The following is a 16,596-nucleotide window of genomic DNA, read 5'->3' on the forward strand; positions in this document are numbered from 1 at the left end:
GAAAAAAAAAAAAAAAAAAAAAAAAAACAGCGCTTGCTTGACTGAGCATAATGGACAATTGTGACACTGCAACCCAGATTTGAGAAGATCTACAGCAAAAAGCAGGCTCACTACAGCCACTGAAAAGATGGGAGGATTAAAGTACAAAGAAAAAACTCTCAGGGAGCTGTTAAATGTTTTCACTCCATTTTGCACAGAGGCTTTTTTAATGTATAGATTATAGCAAAGTTAAATATTGTTACAAATAAAAAAAAAGAAATATGTTTAAAATAACACAGACAACAAAGAATCCTCTTCTAATCTACAGTATAGAACTATGAAAAAAATACAGTTACACAAAAGTGTTCCACTGTAAAGATGGTGTAGTTTGAAGTGTGAAATAAACTTCAGTGGAGTTTGAAAACAAAATATGTGTATAGATGTATTATATCTGGTTGAACGATGTGTGTGCCCATTTGATTCTTTTTTTTTTTGTTTTTTTTGGGGTCGGGGGTTATTGTGGGGGGGGGGGGGGGGGGGGGGGGGGGGGGGCGTGGACATTTTATTGTAATCCAAAGGTGGGCCCAGAAGAAAATCTTTGGGAACCACAGCTCTACAGTATGTGTTGCCACTGTGAAGGAAAAACACTTTGTTTAGCAAAAATCTGGGGGCAGTTTCATGAAGCAAGTTTACTGACAACTTTTGAGTTTTCCAAACTTGAAATCAGGGAAACTGAGTTTTCTGTTTAAAAAGCGATTTTCCTTAACCTCTGTTTCAATCACTGTAGTAACATTCTCCTAAGAGCTAACCTGGGTCGGAGCAGGTTTTGTTCAGGAAACTCAGTGTCCTATGTCTCTTCTCTCCTTACAGCCAATGTTCACTACAGTGGCAGGAAGTTGCAGCTTCTATGTTATTTATTTCTTCAGAAAATTAAAAATACGTTTTATTTGAAAATCATTTTTATGTCCAGAACATATTTTAGCTGTGATGAGCATTTCACTAAAACAAAATTTAGGATGGTTTCCTGTTAATTTTATTTCCTTGTTTAATTTATTTATTTATATCTCCTATACTAGGTAGTAGAGATATTTAAGAGCTCGCAGTAGAGCAGTGATAATGTGGAGCTATTAGCAAATGATTTATTGGCTAAACACTTACACATCTCTCTTTTGCTTCTCTCCAATTTTGCTTTCGGATGTATTTTGGCGATCGTCAAACAGGATATCGTAAGTATTCCCCTCTTGAGTTTTTTTTAATTTGTGAACTGATATTTTGACTTTAACTCCAGCTCCTTAACACTGATATGTGCATTAACTTTCATCCACATGTTTAATATAGAAAATACATATTAGTGTCCAAGAAACAAAGAATACTTTGGCAGTCTGTTTCTTCTGAAACTTTCTAAAGCTCTAGCTTTTGATTTTCAGTGAAAGATACTCAGTTATGAGCACTACTACAACTATTAACAACTGTTAAAAGAAAAGTGGAAAGTAGTTAAATGATTTTAATACAAACGAAGGGATAGAGTCCAGCTTATTCACTGCAACCAAGTAGCTGTGCTGGATTAAAGAAAATGACTATTGGGTGACCTAAGCTCTGCAGATTGGGCATAAACCCACTAGATGGATAGTTCTACTTCAACCATTTATTATTTTTGTCAGACATAATAGAGTGCAGTAATCACACTCAGAAACCCTCCTCATTATCACTGAATATTAGCTGAATAAATCTGAGTCTTAAAAATGGGTTTGGAAGATTTGGTATGCAGAGGTAGTTCAAGTTAGTAGTTGAGATACTTGTTCCTCTAAATCTTTTAGCTGTAGTTTAGATTTAGTTTCAATAAATTAAGAGCCTAACAGTTTGATAAAACTAAAAAATAACCACATAAATGAGATCCAGGCAAAAAAAAAAAAAAAGCCAAGTCAATTCAATATCATCTTCATGCAAGTGGAAGCAATGAGCATCATTACTGCAGATAAACAGCTAGATATACAGAAAATAAGGAAAGCAGTTTATCCATATAGCACAGGGTTAGCTCAGTAAAAAGACAATTCAAATTTCTTTACATGAATCAAACAAGGAAACTAAAAGCAGAAAAAAGGTAAAGATAAAAACATGATGAAACCAGGAAGTGAAGCAAATAAATCAGACTAAAACTAGGAGGACATTTAGCTGTAAAAAGTTTTTAGTAGTGTTTTTTTCAGTATGAACAAAACACAATTTATCAAAAAAACATGAATAAATAAATATAATTGTCATTGCTGCATGCATTCATGCTTTAGTGTATTACCAAATACAGTGTTCAATTTATTTAATTTTGTTATATGGAAGATAAAACCCAGATCAAATTTTAATGCCGTCCCCCTCCCCACCCCCATTCTCCAGGCTCTCTGCTACAGCACAGCCTCACTAACTAACCCGACTAACATCAGCTTCTGTTAAACATAATAAATGTGTAACTGCTACTTTGGTCCGCAGCGTAAAACCTATTAGTTTTACACCACAGGTTGGCAGTAGCAAGATGAATACAGTTTATTTGATTAAGCATGCTGTCAGGCTGGGGTTATAGAAATGTGCCTTAAAGGAAAGTCTCTGTGTTTAGCCTGTGCTGCCATTCAGCTCCGTTCTTTGTGAAGCTGAGCGAGTTAGAAAATTTTACGCTACAGAAGTGATTATTTGTTCGTTGTTCAAATCTTCATCCAGCTTTGTAAGATATGTAATCTATTGTAGCCTTAACAGCTTTGGTTTTCTTTTTATTTCCATTTTCAAACCAGAACATTTGGTTGAAATATGGATTATTTGAAAAACACCAAGCATTTATTTTTCACAAAACCGTTGTTTCTTTTTCTTTTGGTAGATTAAAAAAAAGGTTTATTTGAAAAAAAAAATATATATGCAATGTAAATGCAGGATAAAGGCTTTTGATACAGACATTTCTACCTGCAATAGCGAAACAGTTTTTCTGATTGATTTTTAACTATGTTTTGTAGCCACACAAAAAAAAAAAAAAAAGGAGTTGGCTGCTTCAGTGGGCACTACTGCAATTACTGTGCTTGATTTCAACTATTTTAAAACTACTAAAAAAATAAAATACAACTAAGGATTCATGTTGTGGGGACTAATGGTGCAGATGTTTAGAAATAGGCTCTAAGGTGGACAATATGCGGGTATTTGGGAGCTGCTGTGTTACAATAAATATGCTTTAAATTGTGTCTGCACATTTTGATGTAAGACATGGGTATTTATGTTTTTATTCAATAGGGTTTCTTCTAACAATGATTATAAACAATGTTAATATCTTTGGTTGTCAGAGCAGAAATACAAATGTAAATCCCTCTTTTCCTAAATTTGTTTGTACACATTTTTGGTTTTTCACATAAAATCCATATAAAGTACATTTACATTGGAGGTTGTTATGTAACAAAGTGGTATACTTTAATGGGTATTAGCAGCTTTGCAACTACTACTGTAACACAGATCAGACAGAGTTTGAAAGCGATGATATTCACACCAACTTTGTACCCAACGTTGAGCCTTAGCACAGACAAAACGCAGTCTGAGTTTCACAACGTTGGACTCGCAAGAAAAAGAAAAAACTTTTCTTTGGTTTGAATAGCTTGCAGAAGTCTAAATTTTTGAGCAGGACTTGCTCTTTAAAAAAGTAGATGCATGTCAGAAATATTAAACATGCAGCAGAAAGTGAGCTTTTTTTGAAGAGATTTAGAAAGAAAGAGTACTCTCTTCATGAAAAGGTGTGTGATTCTGGTAGAGTAAATAAAAAAAAAAAATTTTAAATTACCCCAAAGCTAGCTTTTATTTTTTTAAGCATGCCAACCTAAGATGTCGCTATAAGCCATGAGACCTGCTGTTCTAATTCGTATAAGCTTATAACCCCCACTGCTTAAATACCTGTTAAAAAGATAGACTGATATCTCTTTAGAGCTAATTTAAGTGATCCAATCTGTGTTTTGTTGTCAAAGCTATCTGCTGCGATTCTTACAACAGAGTCTCATTCATAGCCAAATAAACCCTGCAGCTAAAAGCCATGGCATCAGCCTCCCTGCACGGCCCTACCCCTCCCTATGCCAGCAGTCTCCCTCTCTTATCCCTTTAATACTGATCCACGTCCTGCCAGGGCTTTCCGGGGATTTGTGCAAAGAAAAAGAAGAGAGAGGGAGAAGGATACGGCAGAAATCATCTTGAGGTACGAAGTGTCTCTTGACAGGCTATGCTACAGTATTTTTAAGTGAAAGGGTTATGTCTTCTGGTCAAAATCTACAACATGAAGGTGTGAGGATGTCAGCAGGCTCCTGCAACCTGCATCGATCCACAATCTTTAGACTTTTACCTTGCAAATATTTTCTGTAATGTTCTATCCAAAATTCATGACACAAGGAATTAAAAATTGAAAGCTTTTGGAAAAAAAGCTGAGTGAGATTCTGTAGCACTTGGAAGGGTAGTTACTTCCCTAGCAAGTTCAGAAACCATCCCACTCAGACCCAGATGCTCTATCTCAAAGGGCCAGATGGTAAATTTGACACCAGGCAGTACATCTCGGTTCCTTTGACATCTCAGTATCATCCATCTGCAGTGTCAGAGTCATTAACCCTGCAAGTTACTTCCAGCCTGAAAATTGTCTAAGCAAATCGCAAATGTTAGGGGGCAATCTTTAAAGGGACCCGTCAGCAGGTATTCTATATATTTTCTTTTCTGTAAAATGATTAACTTAATTGTGTAATTTTTTCTCAATCTTAGAACTTGGCTCTTTTTTCACCATCTGATTGATGCATAGTCTTAATGCTGCATAATACTAAAAGTTATGCGATTCAAATTTTACTTGAACACCAAGCCATGCACAAGTACAGTACACAGTATTGTCTACAAAGCCACTGTTGTTTCAGCCACGAGACAAGTTTCATAAAAGCTGAATTTAAACATTCCAGGATAAAACACAATGCCTGGCTTGATCTAGATGGAGGAATGAATCATGGCTTCAGTGGTTCCACAAACGTCAAGCCAGGCACCACAGGATCAGCAATGTAAAGCCAGGAGGAAGTAATCAGGTTAAATGAAGTCGCTCACAGATTCATTGATTCAGTTAACAATAGAGGATCAACTAAATGCCTAAATAACCTAAGATGCAAATTTCCCAACCACTTTGTTCAACTAAAAATATTATAGTTTAAGGAGTCACTTGTCATTTTTTGCAAATAAACAACTATTAAAAAAAAAAAATATATATATATATATATATATATATATATATATATATATATATATATATATATATATATATATATATATATATATATATATATATATATATCAACAATGGAAGCCACACTGGAAAAAGTATAACCTTGCTCAAATTTTAAAAATGGTGTCCAGATATCACATGTAAAATATTTGACTTCACAGAATCTGAATTTAATCATTTGTTATGATCTGAGTATTTTATGTTAATGTAAAGACAGATTACTTTAAATGTATTTATTAATTGTTAACATAGCCTTGGTGTAAATCCAGGTGGTGTAAATTGATGTTAACTAACCTCGGCAAGCGGTAGCAGTTATCATTTGTTGCAAACAAAAAAAAAAATTAGCTGCAGGTCATAAATAAATAAATAAAAAACTTTGTTTTGGGTCATTTGTACATGTTTTTACAGTAGTTCAGGTTAAAGCCGATGTCTCAAAATCCAAAAAGAATGAGTTATACAATCACATAAATAATTTTGTCCAGTTTACAGTGACAGTCATTAGTTTGAATGAACAGCTACATGTTACACTTTTTTCAGTGTAGGAGATACTGAAATCCTACAGTATTGTAAGTAACATGAATTACTCTACAAATGACAAAACAAACTTTAGAACAGGTGAACTTTTTTTATTATTCATTTTTCATACATGATTCGTTAATACTAATGGTGAGATATAATTCTGGGAATAACAAAATGTTGTAGTAAAAAGTGAAAAATCAAATCTGCTATTTTTCATTTCAACTTTGTTTTATGAAACAGTCAGGAGTTGATCCTGAATATCCCATATTAAAGGCAAACACTTGAAGCAGGGTCCAATTGTGGGAATAAAAAATAAGTAAGAAATGTAGTATAAAGCTCTAAACTTTAATATCTGCTCATCTGCTTTCCACTGTTGTTTTTTTGGGCTTTGTATCCATTTAGAAAAATTGGTTGAAAAGACGACATGATTTATTTCCAAACGGCGTCTACATTTGGTTGAAAAGTGAATGATGAAAATTATGACCAATTTTCAACAACTATTTCTGGACCAAATCAAGACTATGACGGACCGACCAGATTTAGCCTATAAACCAACGTCTAAATGGCGTCTGATGTTTGGAGGTCCTGGACTTTAATATTAGAGTACCCACACAATAATAAATCACTGAAAAACCCTCAAATGGAAAACAGTTGTAAAACTAATAAAGAGCCAAATCAAACCCCAGAAGGCATTGACATGATGCAGCAGAGATGATCCATAATCTAACTTTTTATTAAATGTTGTTTAAATGTTAATGTATGTTGCATCTCTATTTTCTGCTAGCAGAGATGTCCGCACTTTGGGCCGGATTTATCAAGATCCAATTTTAATATATTTACATGTTCTCCTCCCACAAGACGCACTTTTGCGTGTAAACGCCCCATATTGCATATTCATTGCAGAAAAAGTACTAAATGGATAAGAGGCGCTATTTAGCACGTTTTAAAGACCAAATCCTTTTAGCACGCTGTTGATAGATCAGTTTGTACATTTTTTAGCGTGCGCAGTGAAATAGCTCACGTTTTTATACACGCAAACCTTTGATAGATCCGGCCCTTTGTCTATAAACTGTGGCCTATAAATACTTGTTTAAGCCTAAACCAAGGACGGGAAAACAAAGTCTACACTTTTACGTTTTATTTGATGTACAGCTGTAGGTGTGTTGGTTCTACTGGGTGCTGAGCAGCATGGACCACACTTAAGCCAAAGGAATTATGGAAAAAAGCAAACCCCGTATAAGCCAATCAGTGAGGTTCTGAAGCCAGAAGATTTCATAGGTTGCCCTGTGGCCTTTTTAAATGTAATTTTATTAACCTTAGCAGCCATTGCTTGTTTTTTGTTGGGTTTTTTTTACTCCTTATGTGGAAACTCTGCCAGCCTGGTCTGGCCCTAATTAGTCTGCCTAATGTCATGCACATGTGCGCAGGAATTAATTCAAAGGTGCCACCTTGGTCCCTGATATGCTGTTAACTAAAATATAAACCTCCACTACCTCCCCATTGAAAACAGTTGCCGGCTTGCATCCACAGTGGGAGGTCAAGTGCACCCAAGAAAGCCTCAGAACGGCCTTGCAAACATCATCCACATTCTGACTGAATTATAGGATAATTTACCTCCATGGACAAAGCCCCTGGAATAATCAAACGGCTTCTTTTTTTCTCTCTCAGTGTCAAAAACCAGATCAAAATGTGATAAGAGATGCAAGTAAATAAATTACAGAACAGCTGGTTCCAGTAGGAGATCCTCTGTCTTTATCTGAAATATTGCCACACTTCTCTGCCAGTGTTAAAGGAATAATGCATTAAATGTACTTAACTGTATTTAACTGTTGAACATAAATGAAAGAGGTGGATGCATTTCAGCTGGGAACAAAGCTACGCTACAGTTTTATTCTATAACAAAATGATGGCATTTATCATAAACATGTATGATTCCAGCAGTTTGTCTCGCAATAAAATGTAATATTGAAGGAATCCATAAGAATGGAGGATATTTCAAATCAATATCCATGCAAATCCTCCTAAAAAATATATAACCTATAAACATTTCAATCTATATTCTTTTTAGTGTGACCTTATCTTTTACAATGCTCCCAAAACATACACAGTTGCAGCTACATATTTATAAAAAAAAAACATTTTGCTTATCACTCTCTGAAGCTTAGACTAATTCTTCTCCTGTTTTAAGTCAGTTATGATTACCTAATTTTATTCAATTTTTGGAATGACAGAAAATATGATGGAGCTTTTTTCTATTTCATGTACTACAAGAACAATAGGTTTTCTTTTGGGAAGCCCGTCATTATGGCTTTTAAAGCTTTTTATTAGCTTTATTCTGAACCTTTTTTAGTTAAACAAAAGAATAACATCTTGTTGTTTTTAACAGCATGGTATAAGTTTGGGTCTCTAAGGTGAACATTTTCCCAGAAACAATAAAATAGTGAAGATGTCAATTTAATATGGGCTTAAATGCCACTCAGCCATGAAGAAGCAATAACTACAGAAGCAGAATTTAAAGATAGATTTAAAATTAAACGCCCATAAAAATAAAAAAAAAACAGATTCACTTGATACCAAAATTATAATGTTTGCCAATCACTATTAAGGAAAACCATCCCACATATAAAGTATGGTGGGGGATCACATGTGGATGGCTTGCTGCTGCCAGGACTATCGCACTTTACAAAAATTGATTTCTTGAAAGAAACACTGTTATGTTAAATTCTTGAAAGGAAAACTGAAATGACTGAAAACAAATGTTAACGTGTTTTGCTAGACAGCAAGGGTGTGCCACAAAATATTCCTAAGTTAATAAAACACACCTTAAATGCTCTTAAATTAAGCAGACATGTTTATTCACACATTTCTTAATTTAACTAAATCTAACTTCATTCTCAGACTAGAAAAAGTAGAGTTCTTTGTGAAGCGGTGAAAAGTGACAAGAGGCTAAAAGCGAACTGCCTGTTCGGGACTGATAGTCACACTTATTATTCTACACAGCAGCTAGACATGCTGTGGGTAACCCAGCCCTGCAGGCATGATCTCATCTCGTCCTTTTAAGCTTAGAATGAAAATATTATACCTTCTATTGCTATTTTAACTGTAGTAAATAAATCCTGTGTTTTTGTGTGACAAAGTAACAAAAAAGATCTCAGAAGAGTCCCATTAGTTTTAATTCAATTACATAATTTATTTTAATTATATGTGACTTTTTTTAATCATTCCTAACGCTGTTAAGTCATTAAAATAATTAGTAATATTTCAACAACTGCACTAGCAGGTAATTTAAAAGTATGTCTTTTTTAGTCCGTTTGCACCAGCTTAAATTTTCAATCCCTTGGAGGTAAACTGACAACAGAGAAAGTAAATAAAAATGTCTTCTCTCCTTTAACGCTCCCTTCCACCATCAGATAAACACACTTCCCACTCTCACACAGCCCCATGCAGAGGCCATTAATAATGAGTGCTGGCTAGTTGCTTGGTGCTTGGATACCTGTGTAGAGGCGACATGGGAGGGGCTCTGAAAGACGAAAGGATGTTTATCTGGAGCTTTTGCATAAAACATTATGTCAAATTCTGGCAGCAAGTGATATGGCGAAAAACTAATAAAATCCTTTGTTGATTTTAAAGATGCTAATAGACACATTAAGTTGCAAACAATAATGCAAAACCCTGCAAACAGAAAATGTATCAGGAAAAGAATCATGCAGTTTTCTGGCTAATACAATGCAAACTGTGAATGCTAACATATGCTGCACATAAGCGTATGAAATGAGTAGATTTGTATAATAGTTACGAAAGTAATGTTAGAATTGATAACATTTGCCTGTCAGATGATACTGCTCTTAAGATACAGTTTCCGCCTTCAGTTCTAAAAAGTCATGCTAGCAGGTTATTGAGATATAAGCAGCTGAACAGCTTGGGGAAAATTCTGCGTAAAATGTGATCTAATGGCGGGGGTCCGTCTTTTGTCAGGATGTTTCTCTTCTTGCAAATACTTTTTTGATCCTAGGGTTTTACACTTAAACTCATAGGTTCCCCTTCTCTACAAGATTAATGCACTCATATTTTTTGTGTGCAAATATGAAGCACACTCTTTGTTCAGTTGCATTACTATTTCCCGTTAAGATTAAATATGTATTTGAATTAATCCACATTTTTTTGGACTCTTTTTTAAAAATAATTTATCAAAATTTCTGTAAGCTCATCAAGAGTAGCCATCTTATCGGATATGTGTTACTTTGGGACATAGTTTAAAATACAATGTCCTGAAGCTCCAGAGCCTTACTGTAGTTCTAAAAACAATGTAATACTTGAAATATGCTCCCAATGTGGAATGTGTAGGAAATTGGGGCTCCTTATACGCAAATTCTTATGTTAGTAGTAGATTCATTCTATCAAACCTCATAAAATTTTAGTTCTTGAAAACATGAATCCTTTATCTTAAGGTGTTTCTCAATACAAAGCGAATGAGGGAGAAGATCCTCACTTAAACTAGATCTGTTTTTGATGAGCACAACAACACAAAAAATATAGATATCTCTTTACATTCAGATATAAATGTTATAATTTTAAACCTTTAATAGGAGGAAATCATATAATCATCAGTGTTTTTAAATCTTAATTACAAGTTTTGACTATTAATTTTAGATCTACCTGTTTTTTTTTTTAATAACCTAGTTCTAAACATGTTATTTTCCTTTTATAATAACTATTTTATGTTCTAATTGTGTATTTCCATAAACTATGATTTGATGATCTCGCTAACATACTACCTGGTTAAATGAAGGTCAAATGAAATACAGTAAACAGTGTTTGATATTTTAATAGCAGCAATAGCTGAGAATTATAAGTGGAAGTTTATGATGAGTTTATGAGTTACTTTACCGAATGAACCTCATCTTATCAAAACATCATCATAAAGCAGTAATAATCCATTCATAGCCTTCTTACAGTCTCAATAAGAACATTATTATAGGTTATTGCACTGGATATACGGTACATGTTCAATGAAAATTAAAGATAGGAGGAAAATTTAATATTTTAAATATTAAATGTTTGGTTCTATTGAGAGATTTAACAGATCAATTTCAATATTTAGATAATAAAAGCTTCTGATTGTGACAGAAATTATTCAGATCTATGCAAAGAAGCAGAATTACAAAACAACAAAACTTTCAGTGCATGAAATAAAATACATATCAGAGCCAGATTATTTTCAGCCTACTGGTTTTCTTATGTGTCAGAGAGGAAAACTATCTGGAGTTGGAGTATGTTTTGTGTAAGAGGAAGATCCTCCACCAACACAGCGACATCTGAATAAAAAGGGTTTTCCTTTCAGCTGCTGCATGAATAACCTCCTGACTTTCAGATGTTTACACAAGAATAGATGTTGCTGTCAAAATTATTTATACAGCACATTTTAACCGACACAGTAATAACAGAGGATGTTACACCCACTCTGCCTGTCAACCCTATTTTCTGCTCATGCTGACAACAAAATATACACACTTTATTTACCTAATAGTCGCTTTTCAACCTTTAAGAAGGTCTCAACAGTTAACTCCTGTCTTCTTCTTTTTTTGCCCGGCTCTCCCACCCGCCTACCCCTTCCTGTTTCTCCTCCTCACGTTGTGGTCCTCCATCCTCTGTCTTCCGATGTCCCTCCTCCACTATGATCCGACTACCCACAGGAACTTCCGGAAGCATCTTCGGATGGTGGGCAGCAGGAGGATTAAAGCGCAGAGTGAGTCAGATCTGTGTGTATGTAAGCAGTTGATATGTTTGTTCAATTTGACTGTGATATTATTCACCCCACCATCATCCTTTTTTTTCTGTTCTTAACCTTTATGTTGCATGTATGTGAAAACAAAAGTTACTCGTTCTCCCTACTTTTTCAAATTTATATGTTGAAAATATCAATAAGGCAAGTGTTCGCATGGTTGGACCTGTGTGCATGTAATATGCGCTCTTTGAATGTATTTTCCTTGGTTGTTGTAAATTGCAAAATAAAGCAAACTTACATATTTTTAGAAATAGAGAAGGTTGAAAGTTATATTTTCTTTGAAATCTTCAGCTTATCAGACAGCAGGAAATGTAAATATAAAATCTTTTTTTTATTGTTTTTTTGGGGGGAGGGGGGGTTGTCTTGTGCCAGTTGTATTTAAAATAACCAAAATATGCTGAAAACATGATTAAATAATACAGTCCTTACAATTTTTTATTTCCACACAACCATAAAGCTGATGCACTGTGAACATTTGATTCTAAATAAAATGATTTGGACGAAATCTGAATTATGCAAAATCTGAAACCTATTAGACAGAACATCGTGTATATATTTATATTTTATATTTATATATGTATATTAGATGCTTTCTAATGAATTATTGCGATGAACTTAATTTTCTTAAAATTATAACGCTTCTTTGTAATTCAAATAAAGTTTGGTTGATCACTTAAGCAATAAATTCCACTAAATCCACTCGAGATAATCAGGACCTACCATAGTTCACCTAACCAAGATGTCCCACCACAATTAATCAAGCTGATTATGAAGTTAACTTGGTAAATTCAATTCAATTCAATTCATTTCAATTCTTCTATATGTTACCAAAAGGGATTTTTGTACTTTAGCTTATTTTTTTTTTTCTGGCCTCTGTTGTAACAGTCATCTGTGAAGTTTAGCCCTAAAGGCTGTTCACCATATTTCCATTCCTTTTATTCAGCGCTGCTTAATGACATAACTTGGTCATTAAATGTTGTAGCAATGGTGCTCTGAATGCAGCACGATCACCCCTAGGATCTTGAATCCTTTTCTTTTATTGTCTGATCTAAGCAACATCTGCATGGAGCAGAGGTAGCAGTACGTAGCTGGCAGAGTATTATTATATACATTTACTCACAGTGGGACATTTGAAATGACTAGATGTACAAACTACTAAAGTACCATATGGGTTTATAGTTCATAGTGCAATATTTTTCCATTCAAACGGTTCTTTTGTATTTTACAAATCAAAATTAATAAATGTGTCAATGTTTTTCTCCGTTCATAACCAGTGTATAGAGGTGAGCGATAAGGAAAATCAGATGATTATAAAAAGCTTTCATCATTTCATGACATTTGAATCTTTTCATTATGTGCAGTTTTTTTTTTTTTCTTAACCTAAGAGACTCCTGTTTATTGTGCCTTATATTACATTTAATTTCCTTATATTGTGCCTTATATATATTGGCTCAAAAGCAACAGTAGGCAGTAGGCCGTCGCTAATCGTCCGGTCATTGACCAAGCCTTTTTTTTTTTTTTTTGTTCTTTCATCATTTAAGTGATAGTTTCCTAACATTTTATGGTTTTAATTTCGATGTGTAAATATTTAAATATAAATTTATCATAGCAGATTCTTTTATCAATATTTAGAGGAAAATATGCTGTAATTCTGAACTGGCTGAACAACTTATTTAAACAGTTTTAGGGAGAATTATGCCCTATAATCATGTTAAACCTCTTTCACCCTTAGAAAAGCAGCTGAATTACCTCAGTTATCAAGCTAAATACTATTACTATATAAATTTATTTACAGAATTATAGACACATGTATAGACTCATGTGCATACATATAACTTAGCAGCATGCTAAGTTTGTTATTTAGAGATATTATTTCTACCAAAACAAGGTATGGGCCTGTTCAAATTGTGAGACTGATGTCAAATTGAACACAGCCAATTAAATAATCATTGCTGTATTTGTTATTTACATTCTAAAATTAAAGATTTCTCCTTTCCAGACTAAAGCTAAAAGAATTATTGGATGTTTACTTCCTATAAATCCATGCAGAGCTTTAGTTGAAATGCCATTTACTTGAAACACATTATCTGATGGTGTATCACTTTAGGGAAAACATTTTTAATGAGAAATAAAGACCCGTTTCAAAACTGCAGATGGAAGTTATATATTTACTCAATTCAAAACATCTAAATGCTTGAATATAAAAATTTGCATTTTTAAGAAAAACCTTTATTTAAAAAGCATTTCATCTTGATCCAGTAACTAATTTCTAAGTAGTCTAAATCCTAGAAGCTTTGTGATTAAACACAAATTGTTGTTGATTGTTTTACATTTTTGCATAACTATTAAACCCTACTTTCCTTCATTTCTGCACTAAATGCGCAAAGCAAGCAACAGAAGGAAGCACACCCTTTAACCCCAGCAGATGCAAAGAGTACAGCCTTAGCCACAAAAACACATGGCATGAAAATGATTAAAGAAAAAGATTATTTTCACATGTCCTGATCTGTTTAGCTGCTCCTCAAGAATTACATCAAACTGCATCAGTCAGGAAATGACCTTATGCTGTCACGATATAAGTAAATGATATGCATGATTTGATTCATCAGTGCAGATTGTAAGAAATAGAAATGAGGCACCACTTACTTGGAAGCTTTAAATATATAAGACCTGAATTGCACACCAATAGGATCCCCCCCCCCACCCCTTTAAATACACATTATGAATAATAATGAGCAGCAGGATGACTGTGTGCTGTTTGTGTGCTCATTTGTTTGTTGGTTTTGTATGTAAGCAGTTTTTGCATTTGTGGAGAAGAGTTTTGCACTTTGTGCTTTTTATATCTGTGCTCTGGTTTTTGCTGCAGTCTTTGCACTTTTGCTTGTTTTTCCTGGTGTTTGCATTGATGGAAAAGCCATGCAGGCCTTCCTGCGCGTGTACTACACAGTGTGAGTGTGAGCATGCGTGTGTGACTCTCTCTCCTCACCTGTACCAGCATTCGCTGAGCGTAGATCCAAGAGTTTCAGCCGTTCCTGGAGTGACCCCACCCCAGTCAAGACTGATTCTCCTCATGAGGCAAAAGACAGTGAGTTCACAAGGACTAACACACACATACATGCTCATGTGTGCACATGGATCCAAAAAGCAACATGAGGAATCACAAACTGTTGTAAAAATTTTAAATAAGAGAGTAATTGATTAAATCCTAGCTATAAATATAGATTTCAAGGCAAAGGTTTTTAAACCTTGTAAATCCAACTCAGACCGGATGGTTTGTTTATACTGCCCCCAGGGTTAAAACCATTTAAACTTTTTTTTTCCTTTTTTATTTATATCTCACTGGATCCACCTATATTTTGTTTTTATTAATTATATAATATATAATTATTTTATTATAATAATGTAAATAAAAAAAAAACAATAACACTTGTAGCTTTAAGGCTATTTATGCAGTGTCTTACTGAACGGTTCATTCTTCTGGCATCGGTTCACATGTTGTCTGTTAAAAGCCCCTAAAAATTCTTCACCTGGATTTTTTGGGAATAATAATTAGTTAAGTGAAAGGAAAAAAAAAAAACACACACACCATCACAAAAGCACTTTACAGAGACAATATAAAAAACAAACAAAAGGAACCATAATGTGCATACATATTTATATATAAACTTGCTTTTGCATAAGGAAAGAAATTGTTTAAAATAAACATAAATAACCATTTTTGATACAGTAAATAAAAACATTTTCGAATGCTAATTAAAATGGAAAAGCAAGATTTAATATAATGTTAAATGCACCAACCCACTGGGGATGGGGTACAGGTATACTAGTCAGAATGATGGGGAAAGGGGCAGAGCTAACGATGGGCCAATACTAGAATTAAACTTCTTGGATGTTATTGGAGACTTAAGTTGCTGGTGGATTTAGTAAACATCTAAATATTTTTCAAACATTAGAATGGCCAAATTAAAATCCATATCTTAAACAGCTGAGAAGGGTTGAAAATAATTATTTCTTGATATTTTTTTTATCAGGTCCGACGAAGCTTTAGCTTTTTCTCAAGAAAGAATTCTTTAAAAATGTAATATGTAGATCTTTAAAACTGGTTAAAAAAAGACATTCAGCTTTTTCCATAATTGTGTGGAGCTGCAATAACTAAATAATTGAACAGGAAAATAGGGAAGGGTTGAGTCGTATAAGGGTAAATAAATGGATCACAATTTTCCAATTCACATGGACACACATGAACATATTTTTGAACATATTCCCCCAAATGTCCTTTTCTTTTGACTCCCCAGTTGGTCGTCACACCTGAAGAATTTCTCACAAAAACAGTCCTTCCTTATGATCTTAAAATATATATATATATTTTCTTTTATACTTTTTTATCATCTTGTTTTGATCTGTCGTTTTAATTGTGTTTTTTAAAGCACTTAATGATATTGTCCATAAATGGGGCTTTTACTTCTATTTTGTGAGGGTCAGTCAAATAAAATAAATAATAGGTACAGGCTCAAAATGTAAGGATTAACAATGTTTTTTATTGTTAATTTAAAATATATTTAATTTCTGATTGACTGATTGATATTTAAAATCAAAAGATAAAGATAAACAAAGCTTTGATCAACTTGTAAAATGTTAGACTACGCTGGAAAAGAAAAATCGAAATTTAGTTTTTTTTTCTTAAAATGTGCATTTTTTTCTTGAATTGAGGAGGTAAGTGAAATACTTTGCCAATGGAAGAAAACAATTTGCATTTAAAATAAGTAAAAACAATTGCATTGTCTTATTTCAAGTAAATATTATCTAATTATCACATTTCAAGGGTAATAATAGTAATTCCATTAGCAAATCATCCTATTTACCTAATTAAATTAACCGTAGATAGATTTAGAACATTTTTGACTTATTTCTATCGTAGATTGTTTGCAGCGTACCTTTTGATTTTAACATGCATTTTGTCTGTCTGATACAAAAGTGTTATAACAGTTTTAATTCAGCATCTTCTAAATAATTATTAAATCAAAAAGCTAGAGGGAGCTCAGTATTGTGCCTTTCT

At 33.7% G+C, this 16,596-nt stretch overlaps 1 protein-coding gene across 6 annotated transcripts in view; it reads left to right on the forward strand.

Annotated features, from left to right (window-relative positions):
* The window catches only part of LOC119772065 (NMDA receptor synaptonuclear signaling and neuronal migration factor), a 69,601-nt gene that overhangs the window by 25,814 nt on the left and 27,191 nt on the right, over positions 1-16,596 (forward strand). For 4 of the 6 annotated variants that reach the window (XM_038268343.1, XM_038268345.1, XM_038268342.1 and 1 more), the window contains 3 exons: positions 1,200-1,205; positions 11,449-11,501; positions 14,536-14,625. In XM_038268343.1, the coding sequence (XP_038124271.1) occupies positions 1,200-1,205; positions 11,449-11,501; positions 14,536-14,625 (149 nt within the window). The remainder of the gene's footprint in view (positions 1-1,199; positions 1,206-11,448; positions 11,502-14,535; positions 14,626-16,596) is intronic. The other 2 variants (XM_038268344.1, XM_038268346.1) reach the window with 1 other exon arrangement.

Source organism: Cyprinodon tularosa, unplaced genomic scaffold, assembly GCF_016077235.1.
Source record: "Cyprinodon tularosa strain WSP-4 unplaced genomic scaffold, ASM1607723v1 ctg7, whole genome shotgun sequence".
Classification (NCBI taxonomy): domain Eukaryota; kingdom Metazoa; phylum Chordata; class Actinopteri; order Cyprinodontiformes; family Cyprinodontidae; genus Cyprinodon; species Cyprinodon tularosa.